The sequence below is a fragment of the Phoxinus phoxinus genome (assembly GCF_949152265.1).
Source record: "Phoxinus phoxinus genome assembly, chromosome: 5".
NCBI lineage: Eukaryota > Metazoa > Chordata > Actinopteri > Cypriniformes > Leuciscidae > Phoxinus > Phoxinus phoxinus.
In genome coordinates this window covers 18,035,027-18,059,425 of record NC_136880.1, presented here as the reverse complement: position 1 = coordinate 18,059,425, position 24,399 = coordinate 18,035,027, and the positions used below count along the sequence as shown (strand labels likewise).

General features: G+C 37.9%; 2 protein-coding genes across 3 annotated transcripts; one reads left to right on the top strand and one right to left on the bottom strand.

The window, feature by feature from the left end:
* Window positions 1-568: 568 nt before the first annotated feature.
* On the top strand, window positions 569-11,959 carry colgalt2a (collagen beta(1-O)galactosyltransferase 2a; the record flags this gene model as incomplete). Its single annotated transcript, XM_079613364.1, has 12 exons — window positions 569-798; window positions 2,549-2,662; window positions 3,100-3,217; window positions 4,794-4,928; window positions 6,330-6,534; window positions 7,066-7,185; window positions 8,536-8,609; window positions 8,734-8,840; window positions 8,999-9,131; window positions 10,424-10,551; window positions 10,752-10,958; window positions 11,716-11,959. The coding sequence occupies 12 exons, from the start codon at window positions 569-571 to the stop codon at window positions 11,957-11,959; spliced, it is 1,815 nt and encodes a 604-aa protein (XP_079469490.1).
* A 1,164-nt stretch (window positions 11,960-13,123) lies between these two features.
* LOC306998436 (Krueppel-like factor 9) lies at window positions 13,124-21,769 on the bottom strand. Of its 2 annotated transcripts, none has more exons than XM_079612507.1 (3): window positions 21,647-21,769; window positions 20,926-21,566; window positions 13,124-16,665 (listed from the first exon to the last, which is right to left on the bottom strand). In XM_079612507.1, exons 2-3 carry the CDS (start codon window positions 21,425-21,427, stop codon window positions 16,385-16,387), a joined length of 783 nt encoding a protein of 260 aa, XP_079468633.1. In that variant the 5' UTR covers window positions 21,428-21,566; window positions 21,647-21,769; the 3' UTR covers window positions 13,124-16,384. The 2 variants fall into 2 exon arrangements, with proteins under 2 accessions (XP_079468633.1, XP_079468634.1); XM_079612508.1 differs by having other exon boundaries at window positions 21,643-21,718.
* Between the last annotated feature and the right edge of the window lie 2,630 nt (window positions 21,770-24,399).

The following is a 24,399-nucleotide window of genomic DNA, read 5'->3' as shown; positions in this document are numbered from 1 at the left end:
CAGTAATTAGTTTATTGAGGCAAAAGTTGAAGCTAGTTAATAGTGAGAATTGGACCCTAATCTAAAGTGTGACCGTCATATTATATGGAATATTTTTTTGGACTATCGATAATAGACACTAAACTTAAAAAAAAAAAAAAAACTTGAAACATGAATAAAAGGTATCCTAACATACAAAAAGGTGATATAGGCTATATATTTCAGAACAGAAATGTACATTATTTTTTAACCAAGTGCCCATGTGGTTAATCCAGCCCTTGAATATAAACATCCTCTTCAAATCATTTTTATAACATTTTAGCTGGAGGGTTTATTTTTAGTCTAGAATTCTATTTTTAGAATATATGGAATGATTAGGAATGAAAATGATTAGGGTGCACTTCTCTCTCTTTTTTTTTATTGCTGTATGCCTTTATTTATTCATTAATTTGCACCTAAGTGAATGCTATTCTTTTACACTGGAATGAGTGCACTTGCGTATATAGGCTGAGCGCACTCAAACCTCCCCAGTCAGTGCGTCTTCACCTCTCTCGCTGGTACACGGCATGCTTCTGCACTTTCAGACACTATGGCGGACCTGAGAGCATCTGGAAAGCTTCTGTTTGGACTGTTACTGTTACAGACATGGCCCTGCTTTATTCATACACTCATTGACCTGGAGCCTGTTCTGCAAGAGACATCGCTGCTCAAACCCAAAGTAGTCATTGCGGTTTTGGCCCGTAACGCTGAACACAGTCTTCCTTATTTTCTGGGATGTATTGATAGACTGGATTATCCCAAGGACCGCATCTCTATATGGTAACTCATTTTTGTTTCATGTTTCAAATGCTTTTCACATTTTATTTTCCAAGGAATTTGTGAGCTTTATTTCTATGAAAAATAATTTGTGTTTTAAAAGGAAGACATCATATTAAGGTATGGGAATGGATGTATCATGGTAGCACTTGCATTAATATCATCCCTCATTATTATATTTTAAAAATCTTAACAGATCATCACATGGGCTTAAACTAATTTATTGAATTAAAGCACTTTCATGTAAACACATTTGAATCTGCAAACCGATCTATTCAAATGTGAGTTTACATGAAAGTGCTTTACATGAGTCTTATTGCTAAAAGTTACCATAATGTGTTAATATTATCACACAGATATATAATACATATGTCAGTGGTTTTGTATTTGACCACACATTGAAGTGAGCACTGGGCTTTTAATTACACCTTAGTCTGAAATATCCTGGAAAGCTTGAAAAGTAAATATGACGAGAATCACAGCGAAGTGAAAGAATGCAGATGAGTAAACGGAGAAATGAAGGAGAAAGTGCAGGCAGTTTGCACTCCAAAAACAGCAAAAACGTGACCAATAATAATGTCTTCTTAGTTCTTAATGCATGATTTATTTTTATATTAATTATAATAATCTTATATATATATATATATATATATATATAATTATAATTATTTAAAAAATCGAATCAAATAAAGACATACAATTATTATTATTAGTAGTAGTAATAGTATTTATTTATTAATTAATTATTGTTTCTATTATATTTTATTATTATATTATTATTTTATTATTATAAAACCATATATAAAACCAACACACAATAATGGACAAACGAATACATTATTAATCAAAAGTTTGGAGCCAGTAAGATTTTTTTTAAATGTTTTCGAATGAAGTCTCTCAATAATCATTTTATATTTAAATATATTCTTAAATGTAATTTATTCCTGTGATGCAAAGCTGCATTTTCAGCATAATTACTCCTGTCACATGATCCTTCACTTAAAAAAAAAAAATAACTTACTACCTTACATTTTTTAAGTACAATCTACTTTGCTTGTCATTTCAACGTACATTAAACTGACTTAAAAAATAAGAGGAATCTCGTATAACTTTAAAAATAAAGTTTAAATTGGCTTAACTTATTTGATGAGTTGAAGTAATGTAAAAACACATGTTGACATGACTTATTGATTGTGTAATTTTTTATAGTACAGAAATCATTTTTATATGCTGATTTGATGCTCAAGAAACATTTCTTATCATCATCATCAATGTTGAAAACAGTTATGCTGCTCAATATTTTTTGTGGAAACCGTGACAAGTTTTTCCTCAGGATTCGTCAGTGAATAGAAAGTACAAAAGAACGGCGTTTATTTGAAAACAAAAAAATCTGTAACGTAATAAATGTCTTCACGGTTACTTTTGATCAATTTAATGATCAATGTCTTACTGACCCCAAACTTTTTGAACGTTAGTTTTGTATGGCAAGATGACGTTAAGGTGACGTAGTTAGTTACAATGTATTTACTCAAATAAGTACTGAGTAATATTAAATTACAACATGTATTTACTATAGAGTTATGGTTAGGGTTTGGGTTAGTTACTTGTAATTATGCATCATTTACTGTTATGACTATAGTAAGTACATGCAGTGACATGTAAATACGTCACCTCAAAATAACGTGTTACCAAAAACTGCAACATGGGCTAAATGGTATAATTCTGGTCTTAACATGGACTCTCTGCTTGTCAGGGCCGCTACCGATCACAATATTGACAACACCACTGCAATGCTGCACGAATGGCTCTCTGGAGTAGAGCTTTTGTATCATTCAGTACAACTGCAGACCATGGAGGAGGAGAAGAGGTGAAAACACATGCACATTACATTAACGGCCCGGTTCCACAGACCGGGTTTAGATTAAGCCAGGATTAGGCCTTGGTTCAATTAGGGCATTTAACTATAGCTTTAATAAACGTGCCATAGAAAAAAACAAAACATTACTGGTGTGCATCTGGAGACAAAACAATGGCACTGACATATTTTAAGATATCACAATGCAAGATAAAACAGCTCAAACTGCTTGAATCTGAGACTAGTTTAAGCCTTGTCTGTGAAACCAGGGGTATATTACAAAGCACTGTTTATACCCATTCTCCTAGAAGTTAGAACTCGCTATCTTCTCTACCATAAGTAGCAAAACTTTTTAATGTAGTACAAGTGTAATATATTTATAAAAGAGGAAACAGCTAACGTGTCAGTGTATCCTGAAGCATTGGGTTAGTCATTATAATGATTTACAGTTATTATGTGGATGAGCTGGGCCCCAAGCACTGGCCGGAGTCTCGGTTCACGCGTGTGATGAAGCTGAGGCAGGCGGCGCTCACGTCAGCCAGGGCGCAGTGGGCGGACTATATTCTGGTGAGATCACCTCTCCTTCTGTGCTGATCTTAGCTCAGCTTCTGCACTCTAAAAAATGCTGGGTTGTTTTAACCCAATTTTGGGTCAAATATGGACAAACCCAGCCATTGGGTTACATTTTTTAATTGCATTTTTGATCCAACGTTTGGGTTTGTCCATATTTGACCCAAAATTGGGTTAAAACAACCCAGCATTCTTAACTGTATGTTCACACCGCCGGCGGCGAGAGCGTCAAATTGGCCAGAAGCCATTCATTTTCAATGAGAGCCGGCGGCGAGCTCCGGCGAGGGCGGCGCATCTTGGATGGGGAGAGCGGCGTGAAGAGTTGAAATTTGTCAACTTTATGGTAATAAGCTATGACGCGGTTCGGCGGCAACCAATCGTAATGTAGAAGTCCTCCGCCTGAGAGGATACCAGAGAACACAATCCTGTAAACTTTGGTTCCGACCACATTAGTTCCTAAGCAAAATGGAGGAAAAGTTAATTATTTCTGTTGCGGGTTTCCCGTTATTGTACGACGTGTCCCTGTTTACATACAGGGAAATTAATAAAAAGAACGACGAATGGAAAAAGGTGTCTGAAATTGTTGGTGTTTTGTTACTTTCACATTTAAAAGATTTTAATAGGTTAACTTATACCCTACATGTGGCCAGTATGCACAAAATATGATACTGATTTATGTTCAGTTCTTATTTGCTTTACGGCTCCTTTAAATAAAGTTTAAAAAAATCACGCATTCTAAAATCTACGTCAGAGCGCCAGAGAGTCCCCGAATCGTCGATGGCAGGGCGGCGAGAGCGAATTTTGCCGCTCTCGCCGGCGGTGGTGTGAACGTACAGTTAGAGTGTAACGTTTCCATAACGTTAGAAGAAAGATCAAGAATGTTTCTGTAAATGGGACGTTTTGAACGTTCAACATTCAGAAATAACATTTCCATAACTTAATATGAACATTAGCATGAATACATATTTGTTAGTTGGGTTTTTTGGCCCAAAAAGTGTAAAAAAAAATATATAAAAAAAAGTGTGTTAACATAAGTTACAGAATATGAGACATAAACACTGTTAGTGTGCTTTGCTTTTATCCAAAGCAACTTACAAATGGCGAACACAATCCATATTGTGTATAATGTTTCTGTCATTTATCTTTCTAGACGGCTGATTTCACCAAGTTAATGTTCTCACAATCTAAAAAATGCTGGGTTGTTTTAACCCAAATTTGGGTCAAATATAAACAAACCCAGCCATTGGGTTACATTTTTTTTATTACATTTTTAACCCAATGTTTAAGTTTGTCCATATTTCACCCAAAATTGGGTTAAAATAACCCAGCATTTTTTAGAGTGTGCTGTCTCTATGGGGTGGGGGGAGACTTTTTTATTATAAAATTATTTTAATAATAAAAAAGAAATAATATATTTTTCTCACTATTATTGCATATGTCTGGCTTTACAGGCTTAAAAGTGTGCTTTATCTCCCCAATTAAAATTCAATGGATGGGGAAGGCAATGTGTCATTTGAGTCGGATGCTGATTTTTGAAAGGTTTGTATGATCGTTTGCATGATTTGTCCTCTAGTTTGCAGACAGTGATAACCTGCTGACAAACACACAAGTGCTGAATCACCTGATTGCTGAGAACCGGACGCTGGTCGCTCCAATGCTAGAGTCAAGGACACTCTATTCAAACTTTTGGTGTGGCATGACCTCACAGGTACAGGCTAAAGTTTTCGTTGCAATGACTTCCACTTCCAGGAGATGAGTGTGGGCTACAATCAGTTTCTATGGTCAATCATGTATCATTAGGACCCCATTATGCTATTTTGAAACCACGATGGGTGATTGTCAAACACTTTACCCAATTTGCCGTAACCCATGGTAAGTTTAGGGGTGGCCGTTCAGGATTATAGCATGTCTTGTACATTTGGAGATGCATCATTCTGAAAGGGATTGCCTAACCCAGTTGTTCGTGACACAAGAGATAATGTAAAGAAGTTTTGCATTCCGCCTCATTTTTGGTGAACTTAATACTACGTGAAGACACAACCACAATAGATCTATATGTCACACTGTGACCTCTTAGCTGAATTACAACCAAAAAAAAAAAAAAAACTTTAAAACAGCAGGTGTGTAGTTTTGCAGTAGATATATTTGTACATGTTGGACTTTTTATTATTTGCTACATATAGTGTAAAATTTTGGGTTTGGGTTCTGTCTGTCTTTTTTTTTGAATGATAACATAAACCTTTAAAGACAGACCTAATGTGAGCTCAGAGGTTGTTAATCAATTGATATTCTGTCTGCTTGCATTATTTAAAATTATTATTATTATTTAAATAATCATGTTCAACAGGGCAATTCCTGGTGGAAAAATTACATTAGCTACCTATGATTTTGCAATGAAATTTCCATCAATCAGAGAATTGAAACCCACACTCATTTTGATGTTTGCACTGAGAATGTCATAATACAGTGTGTGCATATATATTACAATAACAACATAATCAACCTCTTTAAATCGATAATTTTGTTATCTTATATTGTTTTTATTTTGATTGTCATTCACAATGCACAATATATGGCGTTAAAATAAAACTAATAGGCTCAAATTTACTGGTATTTAAATAGCACTGTATTAACACAGCCTGCCAACCTATATGAAAAGTGTAACTCAAATACCACGCAAGCGTCACTATGGGAAGCCTATTGCCCATATACAACAGTTCAATGAAGAAGTTATATATTGAGTAACTTACATTTTCGACACATGGCTGCCAGTTACGTTGTCTATTTTTGCTCCATCGACGAAAACAGTTAGGAAGTGAAAGCAGAATCAACCGTCCTTGTTTCTGAATAAATCATCGATCTAAGTGATCCATTTAATAATGACTCCCTTGTTGACACCTACTGGTGAGTCGATGTAAACTATAGAAAGTGAGGACAGGAACTAAAAATGTAATATGAATACTTGATAAACAATACACTGCAAGTTTGAATAGTATATTCCTTGTTTCTCCTTTTTTTCTGCATAATGTATTTGACCAATAAAATAAAATAAATGCTCAGAATCTTTTGTGAATCTTGAAAATGTTGAGCATCTCTTTCGTCTCTGCAGGGGTATTATAAGCGAGCACAACATTATGTACCCATTCGTAACTGGAAGCGTACTGGTTGCCACCCAGTCCCCATGATTCACTCCACAATGCTGATAGACCTGCGGCGCAGTGCTAGCGCTGCCCTGGCCTTTTACCCTCTGCACCACTACTATCTTTGGGCCCTGGATGATATCATGGCTTTTGCATTTTCTGCAAGACAAGCAGGTAACAAATCCACTATACCTGTAGCCTACTTGTTATGACAATACAGTACTATATTCTACGGTGCTTTACTGTAAGTCTGATTAAAAAGGAGCCTATAGGTCATTGAGTCGCAACTTGATGTTTGCTGAAATTTTTGTTTATTTGTATTTAAATTAACTTAAATTAGAAAATAATTTGCCAGCAATTGATTCATTCCACTGAAATGTCACGAGGTGTTTACTGATTCCACAGATAACACAAATATGTTAGACTGTAAGTTTTGAACACTAATATCTTCTAAATATGAATTTTGTCATTGTTTTGGAGCACACTTTTGGTGCAAGGCTAACGCATTCATACTAAAAGCCAAAAAACAACATTTTGATTGAAAATTTTTACTTTTACACACCTCCATACAATGTCATACAACACGAGCACGGGGGTAGCGGACTAAAAACTAGCTTGACTGCATTTTTCTGATTATCACTGTAAAGCTGCTTTGAAACAATCGTTGAAATCAATAGGACTTTTTAGATGTTATTATCTTTACAGGTGTGCAGATGTTCTTATGTAACCAAGAGCATTATGGGTACCTGCCACTGCCTTTGGAGACGAAGCAGACTCTGGAGGAGGAGGTGGAGAGCTTCAGCCACACTGTCACCGAGGCACTAAGTGTGTATCACTAAATCACAAAACAATATAAAGGACTGACAAAAGTCAAACCCAGCTTTTAAACTGAGAGCCTTTGTACAGTGAGCTGATCTTAAATACAGCAGCCTATCAGAGTGAATAAACTGTGAAGCAGAGGTGTGGGCCATCCATTCACCACAACACTCCTGTTCCCCTAGCTTTCACAGACACTTTACTGTATGCTTTTCCGTATAGTTTTCACAGGAAAGAGAGAGTTTTCACTCCTCTGTGACATCTCTCGCACATTCTTTCTGCTCTCTCCGGCTCTGTTGTCTTCGGTCATTAGATTAGCTTGACTTTATTATGAAATCGGCATGTTAAAAGAATTCAAAAAAGGAAAAATACAATAAAACAGTGTTACCTTCAGAGCTCAAAACTTCATCCCCTATCCAAAAACATAAGTTATTGAATCATTTATTAAACACCCCAAGAACTAACCATAAGAGTCCCACAAATCTCAACTATTTGATTGTTATATCACTCAAAAATGTAAACTATATTTATTGCCCAGTGATATATATTTAAAAGTTGGATATAGTACAATACATATAGTTATCCTCTGCATACATAGATACTCACCGAAAGCAATATATAGCAAATCTCAGATGCGTGATTGTCACAAAATGTAAACTGTATTATAGTACAGCTCTCTATATAAAGTTAAATATATATATATATATATATATATATATAATATCCAACTTTATCTGCAGTATTATATAATACAAACTATAGCAGATCTCTTCTGGATAATTTATTTCGGTGCAAAATATATCATCACTCAGCTCTTTATATTTGGATATATAAGTATGTTAACCTTTATCAACATACATATCTCAATATTTATATATATATATATAATGCTTAAAATGTAAACTATGTTATTAACCAGCTCTAATCTGCTAAATGCAACTATAAGGCATGTAGATATATATTTTTAAATATGATTTTCCATAAAGCTAAGGAAGCAAACATTTCACCCTGTAATCTGCTACGTTTGTGAAAAGCGATGTACAAACATTTTTGACTTGAATTGACAGTTTAAATGTCAGAAAGGGGGTGGAAAAACAATTATTAAAAACTAACATTTGACAGTTTTTTGGCACACAATTAATTGACTAACACTGCGAATAAGCAAACCTTTAATTAAAATTCTTTAAATGAATAAACTTTTAATTAATTTCAACACCTTTAAATTATCATTCAAAATGTATTGTCCAATCTACAAGCTCCAATAAATCACTAATTCGTTTAATTACCATTAGCTTCTGTCTACCAGAAAATATTTCCTTGCGCTTAAAAGACAAATAACCTGAAGTTTATCTTCCTCAGTTGACTTCAAAATGGAAACTTCACATTACCTGCACACTGCTTCCAAACCCAAAGACACCATGGCATTCAATCAGGTATAGATACTGGCAACAGAAATACTAAATGTAGAAAATAAAAATAAAATAAAAATCTGTGTCCATGTACAATCATCATAGGAATCAGAATGGAACTATTAGCATTATCTTCTCCTTCTTTTAGGTCTACTTGATCAATCTTAACCGCCGGGAGGATCGCAGAGACCGTATGCTGCGCTCGTTGGAGGTGCTGGGCATTGATGTCACCCTCACCGGTGCGGTGGATGGCAAGTATGATATTATAACTCACACTTTTGCACCAGTCACACAATGTCAATGTTCACTCTATTGCTTATACTGTATGTCCTTCATCTCTGCTTCTCAGTGTATTTTTCTACCACATAACATGCCACAGTCAAATACGACTTCTTGTGTCTCCTCTCTCCCAGAACCCTGAATTCAACTCAGCTAAGAGCTTTAGGAATTGAGATGCTCCCTGGATATAAAGATCCTTACTCTGATCGCGTACTAACTAAGGGTGAAATCGGTTGCTTCCTTAGTCATTACAGCATCTGGAAAAAGGTATACAGCAAAACATGATGCCCTACAATAAGCTGCTATATAAACATGTGTAACTGGTCCTACTCGACCCGCTTCGAGCGGGATTCGAACCAGCGGTTTCGACTTAGGAGGTGACTTTGAGTCAGGTTTACACGCACAGCTCTTACTAGCTTGCCTCCGTTACACTACAAAACCTCACTCCCATCTGGGTCACGGCACCAGATGTAACCGATCCTACTCGAGCGGGATTCGAACCAGCGGCCCAAACAATCCACCAGTAATCGGACTGACAGCTCATTCGGACTGAAAAGCCTTTTTTGTATTAAAAGGATGGAAAGGGGTGGTTTATTCCTTTTCTAATCTGATCGAGAAAACATGTAAACACTTGATCGGATTGAAAACCGAAACTGGAAAGGAATGGGCATGTGCAGTTACGTAGAAATGGCGTAATGCCGTATGACGCGCGGAACGAGCTGCAGTTGTTAAATAAAATGTCATAAATCACTCGTGTTATTCTAAAATTCTCCTACCACTAATCATCGGTGAGGTGGAGCAGAACAACGTCCCATCAGTCCTCACTTGATACTCTCATCCACAGACACTGTCTTTAGGGAGCGGGAAGAGGCGTTATTATTGTTTCATAAATATAACCAGCACGGTATAATGGTTCATGTGCTCGTCGTTTCCTAATCGGGACCTGGAATAGATAAATAGAAAAAAAGTCTGTACTTTAACACAAAGAAGCCATGTAGGAGAATATTATGCACAAACATTGAAAAACACTGTATATTCGTGTAGTCTGTGCATGTCAAAAAATCTATTTCGATTTGAAGCTTGAGACATATAAATGCGTGCATCAACCCGATCACTTTAACACTATGTTCGGATTCATTCATGAATTCATTCCGATTGAAACAAAAGGTGTGGATGTAAAGATAGCCTGTTACACTCACCTCCCTAAACCTTACTCCCATATGGGTCACGGCACCAAATGTAACAGGTCGGGTAAAAGGCAGGCGCTCTAACAAAAGACCGCAGCCTTTAGCTTCAGTCGCCAGCGAGACTCTTGAGATCAGCGGAGTGAGGTTTACACGCACAGCTCTTACTAGCTTGCATCCGTTCCACACTCAAAGTGGAAAAAGGCCCTTGTGGTTATAAAATGCTCGTCAAAGTTTTTTTGATAAACCAAAGAGTGGTTCTTCAATGACTTTTCTTTTCAAGAGTGTGATACAACAAGTGGCTTTCGATGCTGTGTGAACAGTAAATTAGTCACTTTATGTGCATGACTTCTTTTTGTTGTGTGTCGCTCTCAGGTGGTGGAGCTCCAGCAACAGCAGGTGCTTGTACTGGAGGATGATGTCAGGTTTGAAACCAACTTCAAGAGCCGCCTCAACACCATCATGAAGGACGTGAAACAATCAGGCCTCCAGTGGGACTTAATGTGAGTTGTGGTTTTATTATGATAACTTCACAGTTCTCTATTCTGCTTTGAGTGTTTATATCCATCTTCATAGCTTCCACAAAGTTGTCACTGGTCTTCTTGAGGTCCGCAAATTAACATTTCATAAATATATTAAATTGACATTGATAATTCGAAATTGTGTTTCCTTTGTCTGTTCCGTTTTTCCTCTTCTCTTTAAGTTACGTGGGGCGTAAACGATTGCAAATGAAGCATCCGGAGCGCTGGGTGGAGGGAGTGAAGAACCTGGTGAGACCGGATTACTCTTATTGGACACTAGGCTATGCCCTTTCACTGCAGGGGGCAAAGACGCTTCTGGAAGCCCAGCCTCTCAGCAAGATGCTGCCCGTGGACGAGTTTCTGCCTGTTATGTTTAACAAGCACCCCAAGTAAGTGTCGTGACATTTCCAATCGCTTTCCCTGCCAGCCATTTTGAAAAAAGTTGCCAGCCACCTCCAGCATTTTTGATCATTTTCACAACAGTTTCACAATCATATTTTGCTGTTTGAATATCTGAATATGCAATCAATCAAAGGAAAGAACAGACCCTCTGCTTTTAAACTAAACAACAACAACAAATGTTCTATTCTACTTTCATGCATTTCTTTTTTTTTATCAACAATTGAACGTTTTTGTCAAAGACTACACCTGGATCAGATTCAGAACAATGATCAAAACATAAATTGAGTAGATCAAGTCCATAAACACCCCCAAAACTTCTCGTCCTGGATCGGCATTTCATCTGTTAACATTAGGCAGTTTGGATTTATATGTTGTTTAATGTTGATGATCGCGTTATTTGACATATACATCTGCTTACATATGATATCGCTTGCTTCTGCTGCTGCTTCACGTTTTTTTTTTTATCTGGAGATTCTGTACTCTTTAAGAAGATGCGTAAAAGCCCCCACCCCCACCACATCAGTCAATGGCGGGGAAACGTGGTCTCATAAATGACAGAAATGTCCATCAATGGATAGTTCACCCACAAAATTACAATTCTGTCACCATTACTCACCCTACCCATAACCCGTCACTAAAGACCCGAGGTATGCGTTTGAGGGTTAAGAGTTGCACTTTTAATAATGCCATTTTAATGTAAACCTCTTTTCTGGGAGCTAACTGTAGTGTTCCCTCTGTCTGTAGGGAGGAATACATGTCTCATTTCAAAGCGAGAGACTTGAAGGCGTTCTCTGTAGAACCCCTGCTGCTCTTTCCCACACACTACACTGGGGAGTCGGGGTATTTCAGCGACACAGAGACCTCCACCATCTGGAATGATGAGACGGTGGACACTGACTGGGACCGTCATCACGTCCGTGGAGACCGCAGTCGAGGCGATAAGACTCCCACGCCAGTCTCTGAGAGCAGCCCGAGAGAGGAACTATGATTAAGCTCTTACAGGATCCGGTTACACTTTATTTTAAGGTGTCCTTGTTGCAGTGTAATTATACATTTAAGTACTGAGTAATAATAATGAACAACATGCATGTATTGTAGGGTTCAGGTTAGGATTAGGGTTTGGTTTAGGGTTAGTTGCATGTAACTATGCATCATTTATTGTTATTACAATAGTAAGTATGTAACGTATGTAATAAGGACACTGTAAAATAAAGTGTTACCAAGAATCCTTAAGGAACATGTCAGATATCAGATTACAGAACAAAGAAAAAACATGTATCTTGATAAATAATGTGGATTAAGAGTCAAATATATGGATTATATATGGATTGTGGGAATGATACTGACACAGATGTACAATCATGTGTACCAATTATTAGCACACTATTGAAAGCTGTGAGAGATATTGAACAGGTACAAGACTAGATTCAATACAAAATACAGATTAAAATGTGGTGATAAAATAAACGCTACTAGAGTTAAGTGAAAACTACTCATAAAATTCTGGATTTTTTCATAAATGTGCATCTAAAAATACTCAAAATGTGTGTCTCATGACTTGTCAATACAAGATCTTGACCAAAAATTGATGCACTTCTTGATGGAAATAAATGTTGGGATGTTTGAAGAGGTGTACATTTTTGGTCAAGATCTTGTATTGACAATGCAAGAGTCCAGCACTCTTGTAAACTCTCCTCCAGCACATCCCAAGGACTTTCAATGAATTTAAGGACTGGACTCGTATGTGAAAATGATTCTTCATGCTCCTCCCAACCATTCTTTCACAATTTGAGCCTGATGAATCTTGACATTGTGATCCTGGAACAATTTATGGCCATGATGTGTCTTCCTACATGGTTGTTTAAGAAATGAAAAGCTACACACTCCATCAAGAAGGCTTACAGTAGAACAACTCTTGCCAAACAGTTATATAAACAGTGGGGTTCAAATGTATGAGACCAAACTTTAATTTTTAGGATTTTGAAACATTTTTAACAAAGAAAACTTAATTTTATGTTAAGCATTTCAGATTATCGGTATGCACTATTTCAAGGATAGTAATTAAATAAGCAAATTTGTTGTAGATGAAGTAAAGCATGTCACACTGTATTTCACATCTCTCATCTGTCTGAAAAACATAATGACCATTTTTGTGTCCAGTATGTATTTGAGGGCATATGATGAGCTAAACTATATAACAATCACACAGTCACATCTCAGTATTTCCATAAAACATAATAAACACCAAAACACAAAATAATTCTTAATCCATTTATTTATTATTTAAAAAGCACTGGAGGGTATTTTTTGTTTGTTTGTTTTTGTTGGAGGCAAACAATGAATCAATCAAATCATTAGTCAAGTCTCATACCATAAAATAAGTACTGTAAGTACTGTAAAAAAAGAAGATATTTTAAAGCACACCAAAACAAAAGCATGTAATAAATAAAATGGCAGAGAATTGCAAAACAAAGCGAATGAAAAGAACGTTTAACAATAGGTCCAACTCGTGAAGGACAGAGGTTTTCAGCATTACGTTTTATCACCTGAGGAGATACATGGAGGCTTTTGTATTGACAAAACCCATCGGTCCACTGATATGAGACATGGCTGTAGACTGAGACCTTAGCAGATCTCATTAGACATCCTTTTAGTGTGATCGCTACAGACGATCGGCCGATCAGTGCATAATCGTTTTAGTGTGTCAAAACTGATGGACAAGATCTAGATTGTACGCCAAGCAACAAAGCAGTTCTTAAAATAAAGTCGTCAATCTACGGTACATATTCTCAATCTAGCGTCGTGATTAAAAGCAGCCGCGCTCACACACATCTCAGTTTGACACGCAGAGATCGGATGCCTCGAACACAGCAGAAGTTGCAGCATTTTTCCCGAAGGAACTACAGAATACGCGTTTTCCCCGCTATACGATTGCTAAGCTATCTGGGTTCTGTCCTAAACCATCTAGAAAGCTATGTTCTGCATACTATAGACATCTACAGTACATCATCCAATACAAAAGCATAAGAAACAAGACTTTCCAGTACATCAAACTAAAATACAAAAGATAGTAACTGAAATTAAAGACCAAAAAAAAAAAAAAAAAAAAAATTACAATTAAAAAATCAGATTTGATCCAGTGGTTTGTGATGGCTGTCCAGAGTACTAGCTGCGAATGTGTCGAGTATAACGGGAGGGATATCAAATGCAAAGTTGAATCCGGACTGCTAAAAGAGGGCATTGTGAGTGAAAGTCCAAAAAGACGTGATCACAATGGTCTCAGTCTGTCGAGAATCACATACAGTACAAAAGCCCACCGCAGCCCAACACAGTGAACCATTGATGTCGTCAACGGTCAACAGATCCAGACGACTCACTACAGGAGAACTACTACTAAAAGACGACACAAAAAAAGAAAGAAAAGAAAAACCAGGCCAAACATACAAGCATTGTGACGAATACATACTTTCATTAGCTACAGAACGAAACAGAGTCCTCAATGCTATTCTGGTTTGGTTTGTTAACTTGTCAGTTGTCATCCTGCTTTAAGTTACTGCCAGCAGTAAAGCTCAAAGCACTCTGAATATTGCATGATTAGAAGAACGGTATGATGAACCATTAAAAAAAAGCTGTAGTTTTGATACCAGACCAACTGAGTTCAGAGCTTTCGCATCCGTTTTACACTCCAAAATGTAAAGCAAAATTACAAACGAAAGTGAAAAGTCCACAAAAAAATCAAGTCCATTTTTCCTCACACTGGTTTAAGCACTCAGACAAAGGTGCGCATTTAGACAAATGTATCGATTTATTGTGACAGGTTTGTATCCCCTTCCACAGTGTTCGTTTAGTTGAGCACTATGCAGTAGCATCTATGCAGTGAAACCCATCACACTAGCAGACGACTAGCATTATTGACAATACCAGTAAGAAAAAAAGTGCAATATTGCATGTGTATTTCTTTAGTCGAGAAGAACGACGCCTGACGGCATACCTGTAGAAAATATCCGACAGTAAACAATGGTGCAAAACAAGTATATTAAGGCTTTCTGAGTTTCCTGATGTGTTTTTTTTTTTTTTTTTTTTGTTCTCTGAGATAGTTGTAAGAGGTCCGCGGGCAGGACAGTTTTGGAGAGAGATCGTTTCCCGGGCTCTCCCGCGTGAATACACACACACACACACACACACACACACGAACGTGACGCGCACACATTCGCACACAAGCAGCACTATTCTATTCAAGCGTGTACTGTCACCCCTAATATAAGGTGTATTACTTCTAGTAGTTCATATAACATCTTTACCATTGAAGCTGCAAGCATAGATATTTATCTACACGTATCCACATTACTATTAAACACATTGCTACATGTATCGACATTACATGGCCAAACAAAAGAGTTCCTCCAAGTGGAAAATAATAATAATAATAATAATAATAATAAATGCATGGTCTAATAAAATTAACAATAAAAAAACTCCCTACTATTTCAGTTGCCATGCTTGTACTACTAATAGAAAACAAAAGGAAATTAAGATGACAATAACTTATTACAATTTTCAGTAGGGAAAGCTATGTGGAAATGCGGCATTGCAGGCAGTGTTTCTACCCGGAAGAAACTCACTGGCCGTTTCGGTTTCAATCGATAACGTTGTTTGGTTTCAACGGTGGTCAAGAATATGATTCGTTTAAGGAATGGATAAACTTGCCATCACAACTTCAAGGTTGAGCAAAGCCAAGGAGGTTTAAGAATGCATAAAGTCACCGCACGGGTTATGCGTGACTAATTCATGAGTAACACACAAATATTGTGATAATTCTGCAACTGAACCTGGTTATTGCGTCGTACAGCATGTGGACAACAAAAAAACCAGAGGGGGGTTTGCCGTTCTGGCAATACAAAAAGACATGACAAACAAGGTTGTGCGAAATTTCCGACGATAGATGTAAAAAGACCAAAGAACGAGTAAACTTTCCCTTAAACTGTGACATATCCTTTAGGAAGTTTCAAAAACATGGCTGACAAGTGAATCAACGACGATGGCCGACGGAAAACATTGTGCTGCTGGTAGCAATTTTGTCTGCATGCGCCCAAAAAAGGCCGTTACGGCATTTCAGACGAATCTACAACACCCAAAGCAAGCAATTTAAGGCCAATGCTGCGTTCGCAGTCACTTGTCGGTCATGTGATCGTTTAATCACGTGACTTGGGAATGTGCTTGAGCGTTTTTGTGTCTCCTTCGCCCGTTTTGGTCGTCACTGGTTGGGCGAAGGGGTTCGGAGGAAGACGTGGTGAAGTTCTTCATTTTTGGCCTGTGGAAGTGAGGACTGAGCTTAAAAGGATCCCAGCATGCACGGCGATCGAGTGAGCTGCAGTGTCTTAGAGACGGTGGTCACAGTGCAGAAGGCAGGGGTCTACATGGCAGTGCTGGCGTACTCTGAGGAGGAGGCGGCGGCGGCGGGCTGGGTTGAAGCGGATCCCTGAGCCGAACCCTTGCGGTTGATCATGGAGGGGTGGAAGTTGGGGTGCCGGCGGGCGTGCTTGATGAGGTGGTCGCTGCGCATGAAGCGCTTGTCGCAGAGTGGGCACAGGAAGCGTTTCTCGCCTGTGTGGGTGCGCAGGTGTCGGGCCAACTCGTCGGAACGGGCGAACTTCTTTTCGCAGTCGGGCCAGGAGCAAGGAAAGGGCCTCTCACCTAGACAGAGCACATGGACGATCCACAACTCATTAGACGACACTAATGCCGTGTAAAATACACAAGTGCACTATAAAGTAAGCAATGGCTTGGCACCTGCACTGCCTACTATTCTAGATATAAAGCATACTAACTGATGAACTTCAGACAGCTACTATACTAGTTTTTTAGCAACTAGGGCCAAAAATATTGCAAATGTACATATGCATATTGCAGCAGCTTGTGATAACTGAATGATTTTAATACTTACTTACTAAAGTTTTATAGAGTCATAGAGAATAGACTGGACACATGACCTTTACATAGGTGTGACATGCTTAATGTTTTTAAAGGGATAGTTCACCCAAAAATGAAAGTTATGTCATCATTTACTCACCCTCATGATGATCATAACTTTCTTTCTTCTGTTGAACACAAAAGAAGATATTGTGAAGAATGCTGGTAATAAAACAGTTTACGTCAGCCATTGACTTCCATAGTAGGAAAAAAAAAAATACTACGGAAGTCAATGGCTGACGTAAACTGTTTTATTACCAGCATTCTTCACAATATCTTCTTCTTGTGTTCAACAGAAGAAAGATAGCACTGTGCGCACAGCTGCGCGTTTCAGGTACCGTGCGAACAACACCTAATTGATTCCTCTTTCGCATCTCACAAAATTATGTCAAAATACCCGTCTCTGCAACGTAACGTACTCTCGTAAACGCAGTCGGTTTTGTCTTAAGTGATCGTGAACAGTTGAGAAAGAAATCGGATGTGTATCATTATATTGGACCCGTGCGTAAGGTCTTAAAGTGACAGCAGCCTATAAATACCCACTGCTGTCTGTCATTCATGTTAATCAAACAACAAAGCACAGCTTTAACAAAGATTAGGCTAATCTAAATTTAATTTAAATACAGTGAACATTGTAGTGTTATTTTACATTTAGGTTCTTTATATGTATCTTTGTTATATTGTATTTATCTATGCTTGTAATTAGTGTTTTTGTTCGTATTTTTTTTCTTCAAATTATTTATTTTTCATGCTGATCAAAAAAAAAAAATCTTATCCGTGACTCAAAAACTGTAATATGATCCGAACCATGAGTTTTGTGACCCGTTGAACACTATTCATAATCAGATTGCAGTTAAATTTTTATTGATTACATAATTACATATTCACACAATGTTAGTAAATTATTCATAATTTATTGATTCTCCCAAATTCTTTTCTTTTTTTTACTTTTTAAATTGTACTTTCTAAAAAAAGCCTATAACTTTAAGTGAAATCTAGAAGACTTTCTGTATGTATTATAAGCGATTCACTTATAGAAGTCTTCTAGATCTATGAAATTGCACACAAAGGCCAGCCACTAGAGTCAAGTGACCATAATTACATGAAAAAGGAGAGGCAACAAACACCACACTTAACCACTGGATTTACAGAAATCATTTCATTTTTCATGTTTTCTCAACATTGCATATCTAATCAACTCCTGAAGAATGCATTTTAATAATTATTTTAATCATTTAACCATGTATTACTATGTATTTGGAAGGGTTTGGGCTTTTAAATCACATTAAAATGCACAAATTCATATAATTTCATAATTACATGTAATGCAGTTATACAAAAACTTATTTTTGTCAGCCACACCTCATCATCTAATAGCCTATATTCAATAATTAAATAACACATTCGGGCATTCGCGGTTCTCCGATTCCGATTAAAGATCTAGTGACATGCAGGTACAAAAATAAAGTATATATCTTTTTAGAATTTGTTGATTTGTTTTTACTAATTTTAATTTGACATGTTTATGAATTATTAGCTTTTCATTAAACTCCCTACCTCTCTGCAGTTCCTTCATAAACCCCAGTCTGGGAAACCCTGATGTAATGTTTAATGCCCTTCATGTTGTGGATAACAAAATATGTATTTGTATTTTTATTCAATATGGTACTGTCCCATTAAAAGTAGTCAGAATAGATTAACTAAATTGTGTAATGTAATAGATTACACTACTAACTAACATTTTTATCATCATCATATATTTGCAATCTGTAACTGATCACCGGCTATCATTAGCATACTGTACCAGGGTCACAGTCGACAGAACCAATCAGGGCATCGCAAGAGTTAATCATTTGCATGCGTTTTTATGTCTTGTCAGTTTAAGAATTCAAGCGATTTTAAACCAATCAAGATCGATAATCCAAAATGCTCATTTTGGGGAGTAATAATGTTTGAACATTATATTCATTAGGCTAGTTGTTTTTATTGTGGTATAAAATTGGCATTGTTGAGAATTGTGAAATTTCCCTGGTAACTAAAATGTTGGCGTCATAAACTTATTTAATAAATAATATATACAATAAAATAAACATGGGTCAAAAACAAGAACCTTTTTTCTGACGGGGGGGGGGGGGGGGGGGGTGAAAATTTTGTCAGGGCAGGAAAAAAAAAAAAATCACACTGTGTAGCCTACATTAACAGGGTTCGGGAGTAACAGAATACGTCATGTAACGGCGAACGTAATCAGGATACAAAAATCTGGGAACTAATTTGTTACAATTATGTAAAAAAAAACATCTGATTATAGTTACAGTTGTAAAAAAAAAAAAATAATTATACAATCAGGATTAATTAAAACTAAATAAATTAGTATTTCAATAATAATGCTATATTGTAGGGCAGGATGATATGACCTAAAATCTAAATCTCGATTAATTGAAACATAAAAACACATCCGAGAGAAATTTCGAAAAGGAGAATAAAAAAAAAAAGGAATGAAAAGTACTGTGTGGTTTAACAATCTTACTGAAATAGTTAACCAGGACGGATCAGGTGATGAGTATGTGATATGTAATGGCTGTGAAGTGCAGTATATATGACAACTCATTAAGCCTATATCCAGCCTTTGCTTGGGATAAGCATATTTAATTTCTTGTGTGTGTTTGGGAATTTGTTGCAATGACAGAAACAGTGACATTTATGTTTGAAGGAGTAAAGCCTGTGTTTAGGCTATTAAGGAAATGCAATTTGTCCAAAGAAGAACTTTTACTTTAAATAGTCAAATGTAATACAAAAGCAGCCTACTTCAGTGTAATATGTTGCCGTATCATCACGCTTTACACTGAGAATTAGAATAATCGTAATGTGACACAGGTTCGAGTGGGTTGTGGGTGGATGATTTATATTAACAGCGAATTAAGTTGATATCTCTAATTGGTTCTGGTGCCATACTGGTGCATGCACAATTATTCTCCTCAATATTGCTTTTTACTTGACTTTATTTCACATATGTGACCTTGAAGGAATCCAAAAGTAATCAGATTAGCCTACATTACTTTAATTGTGGTGGTTGGATTATGTTACTGAATGTAATAATGAAGTAATTTATAACTGTAACAGAATAGGCCTAAATTTTTAAAGTAACCCTCCCAACTCTAGTAGCCTACTAATGATTTTAGTGTAGTAGCTACCTCTACCTCTACTGCATTTTGTTATGTTAGTGTAGTAATGACTTAACTGTAGGCCTACTAGTTTCTCTTACCTGCACTTGTGTTTTGTTTAAAAACTATCACCTTGTCTCCACAGTATGCTTCAATTCATGAACACAACTAAGTGGTAAAGACCGTTTTGAACAGCTCATGAAGAGAGGCCAGGTGTGGCTTAAATGGCTCTTTTAGCTTTAGTCAAATAACAGAAAGTGCATTTGGGAACCGCGCACGCGCGCGTTCTGTAATCGAGCTCTGTTCATATGCAAATACAGTGTTCGTCACTATACTACTACTATACTCGTCCTCCCTCACGCGCTCCTTCCTTTGTTCATAAACTTTCTTTGTTCGGAGGCCACAGTTGGGAGTTTTCACTCTTTTGTTCAACTAACGAGTAGTGAATTACATTATTATCCACAAATTCACTTTTATTATCTCTATTCATAGCGGCTAGTGAGAGATGACAGAGGGAGCCCCTGACAACAGTCAACAAACAAACGGACGACCGTTAAAAGTTACTCTAACCGTGAGCTCCAATAAAACAACCCATAATATGGTTAAACCCTTCCAGCAGGGAATTTTAAAACTAATACATACACTATGAGCAGTTTATAAAACTGTATAAAATTTAATTCGACCTAAGTTAATGACAAGGACAGTATAAATGCGCATATTCAAAGTACATAACGTTACATGTACACACAAATATACGTGGTTGATTAATGTTAATGATGTCTGCGGCGTAAGCGTCCATCCGCACCCATGTGCTTCAGCTTACCTGTGTGGGTCCTGATGTGCGCTTTCAGGTGGGATGATTTGCCATATACCCTGTCACACCCGTCGAAAGTACAGGGGTGACGCTTGGTGGGGGACCGGGGTGCGCCCCCTCCTCCCCAAAACTGCTGAGTGTTATTGTACTGTCCCGGGACAGGGGTGGCAGAGGGGGTCATGGTCGGCGTCGGGGTGGTGGAGTCAGACAACGTGGTGTAGCCGCTCTCTCCGCATGACGAGTTGCTGCTTTCGGAGTAGGCCGACATGGGACGAAACTTGCCGTGCAGGTCGGTGAGGATCTCCGCCACCGTCATCATATTGGCCCCCTCTAACCGGAGCGTCTCCCGCACCTCCCTGTCCTCGCTCGACCCGTCTGGCTCCCCGGCAGGAAGGCCCTGAGGAGGGGCCTGAGCCGCACCAGATACCGGGGTGGGTCGATGGAGGACGGGACCGCTGGATATCGACACCAGACACTCAGCGGCCAGATAATCCGAATAGGCGAACGACATTTTTTTTATCGCGACTGGGTTTAACGACACAACTAAAGTTCTGATGGAGAGCCTCGTTTCCTGAGCCCGTGCTGTTCTTCTCCAAAGACTTTCAACACGTTGTTTTTTCTCATCAGCAGCAGAGACCTTTGCTATTGATCTATGATAAATACAAACAAAACAAATTAAACGAACGATAAAAAAATATCCAAAAGAAGTAAAAAATAATACGCTACCGACGTGTCTGCGTTTCAAGCCCCAACGTGGTGTCCTACATTGCCCCTCGTTTCATTGTGTCTGCTGCTGAAACCGGCAAAGCCCACGCCACGCCCCCGGTAGCGAAATTCGGAATCCTACTACGGAGAAGGCTTGGCTCATGAATATTAATTACGTAACGCGCCGTTCGCCCGGTTGGCTTAACGGATTGGCTGAAAAGCAGACGTGAGTTTACTAGGCGTGGCTTTAAGAGGCGAATACACGAATCATGGCGAGCTCATAAATATTAATTATAATGCGGGACCAGGAAGGTTACTAAGCAACTTCAGAGTGATTTAATTAATATTCATACACTAACATTTGCCATAGTAGGCTTCATAATCTTCCCGTCGTCAGCATGCAAAGAGAAACACGCACCGAATCACGTGGTGAACTGACGCGCACTACGGGCGTGGAGCAAAGAGAGTCCATTTAATAATAATTAAATTGTAGGAAAAAATTAATTCTGATCACAGTGCAGTTTGCTTTGAGTAGTGCATATTGATAATAGTAATAACAACTACTCAAATTAATTATTATCAATTGGTGACGTCATAGCGTAGGCTAAATAAAGATGTGGAAGACAGTGTGCTCTAATGACTAGTGTGCTCAGTGACTACCTAATCTTACCTAATCTACAAAACAAGACAAGACAGCTCTAATGGAGAAATTTGTAGTATTTAGTTCATGGAATTACATTTTGGTCTGTTTTTCCCCCTTCAGTATTCAGTTTACTAAGATGGAGGCTGGTCACGACATGCCCTGTTTACACTCACGAAGTTGCACTCTACTCCTAAAATATAAGTCCTCAGCTTTTTGAAATAGTTTCTACAGTTTCTAAACAACACCCTCTTGCCATAAACTAGTGTCATCAGAGTGCACAATGAACACCCCAGCCCAGCAGATTCATCAATGCAGGCCTTCAGCCGTTCCTCCCAAGACCAGATGGAGTCTGGTGTCAAGAGTATTACAGCGAGCAACAAGCCATGAAAAGCCATGATTATGAGATATAGAGAGTCACTATGAATGAAGTAGGGCAACCTGAAAGCCCCAACAGATGCTGTGAATCATGCATGATGGCCTCCTCCCTTTTTTGTCCAACAGTTCATACAGTTCATACATGTGTAGTGGAAAAATAGGTAGAGCTTTGGAGGATTGAAAGGAATAATGAAATACTGTTAGTAGGTCAGTGAAAATAAGGCGTGTGTGTGTGTGTGTGTGTGTGTGTGTGTGTGTGTGTGTGTGTGTGTGTGTGTGTGTGTGTGTGTGTGTGTGTGTGTGTGTGTGTGTGTGTGTGTGTGTGTGTGTGTGTGCGATTTAACTTTTTTTTTTTGCTTCTTGTGAATAATTGTTTTTTAAATAATTGTTCTTGATTTTTTACTGCAAAAAACCTAATTAGTTAAATGACTTTTGCACTTGCACTCAAGCTTTTCTTTCTTAATGTTTAAATCACTTCTTAATGTTTAAATAGCGTCACTGCACATCTAGCCCAGAAGATGGTGCCAAATTTGAGGACAAGCCTTTCTATTCCTCCACTGTCTTCAGTGAACAGACTAGATTTAAACTTTACTCTTACTATCAATTGGCTTTTCTGCTCAACCTGAAGCTCCATTTTCCCATTGAAGGATAAAGCACCCCAGATCATGATGGAGCCTCCTCCACTGTGCCGCGTAGAAAACATCTCAGGTGGGATCTCCTTGTCATGCCAGTAACGTAACGCCAGTAAAAAAAATTCTCGTCAGAAAATAAAACTTTCTTCCACCTTTCAATGTCCCATGTTTGGTGCTCCCTTTCAAATTCCACATGGGCAAGTTTGTGGTGTAGGAGGAGATGTGGCTTTTGAAGAAATGTTTTGTTCTTTAAGCCCTTCTCTCACAGATGACGTCTTATGGTTATTGGGCTGCACTCAGCATCTGTAAGGGCCTCAATTTGGGTTGAGGATCGACCTGTGTCTTCACGGACAACCCGTCGGATCCTCCGGCTCAGTGCAGATTTTTTTGGGTCTAGCACTTGACTTCTTTGTCCCATAACTCTCAGGATCTTTTAAGAAATGAAAAATTGCTGTCTTACTGCGTCCAACCTAAGTAGCGATGGCGCGTTGCAAAAGGCCTTGCTTGTGCAGCTCAACAATCGTGCCACGTTCAAAGAGAGAAAGCCTTTTACGTTTGCCATCAGGAGATCATGACAGTGTGACTGCCTGAAGGACAATGACATGAAAGCCATATTTTTGCGTAAATTTGACCTTTCTAAGGCTATGGTCTTAAACTTTTGATCAGCTGATGAACAGCCTGTTTTGGTTTAAATGCAGTTTTCAATAAATTGGCTACTCCATTTTTTGTCTCTTGTTCCTGTTTCTTCTTTTGGCATTTTGAAGCAGTACATCCCGGTTACGATCCTTGTATGGCTTATGCTACTCTGACCAATGCCTGAACTTTGTATCTTGAGCACTTCTTGCGTTGTTTTTGCCTCTTCACGATGGCTTGCTTGGGTTAGTCCTCAGTTGTAAGTCGCTTTGAATAAAAGTGTCTGCTAAATGACTAAATGTATAAATATATGTATACAGGACTTAGCATAAGTGAACACACCCATGCTAAAGTTGACTAAAAAGAGGAATAAAAAATCTTTTGGAAATTGATCTTAATGCCTTAATTAAAAAAATGAGGAAAACTCCCTAATTTTCTTTGTGAATGAATAATGTATCGTAAATACAGGACACCCCTAAAGACACCCCTATGATA

Bases quoted from the DNA above. Each gene is read 5' to 3' on its own strand.
- LOC306998436 (XM_079612507.1), bottom strand. From the start codon at position 21,427: ATGTCGTTCGCCTATTCGGATTATCTGGCCGCTGAGTGTCTGGTGTCG. The intron at 16,666-20,925 runs GTAAGCTGAAGC...TGCTCTGTCTAG, and splicing joins GCACATCAGGACCCACACAG to GTGAGAGGCCCTTTCCTTGC.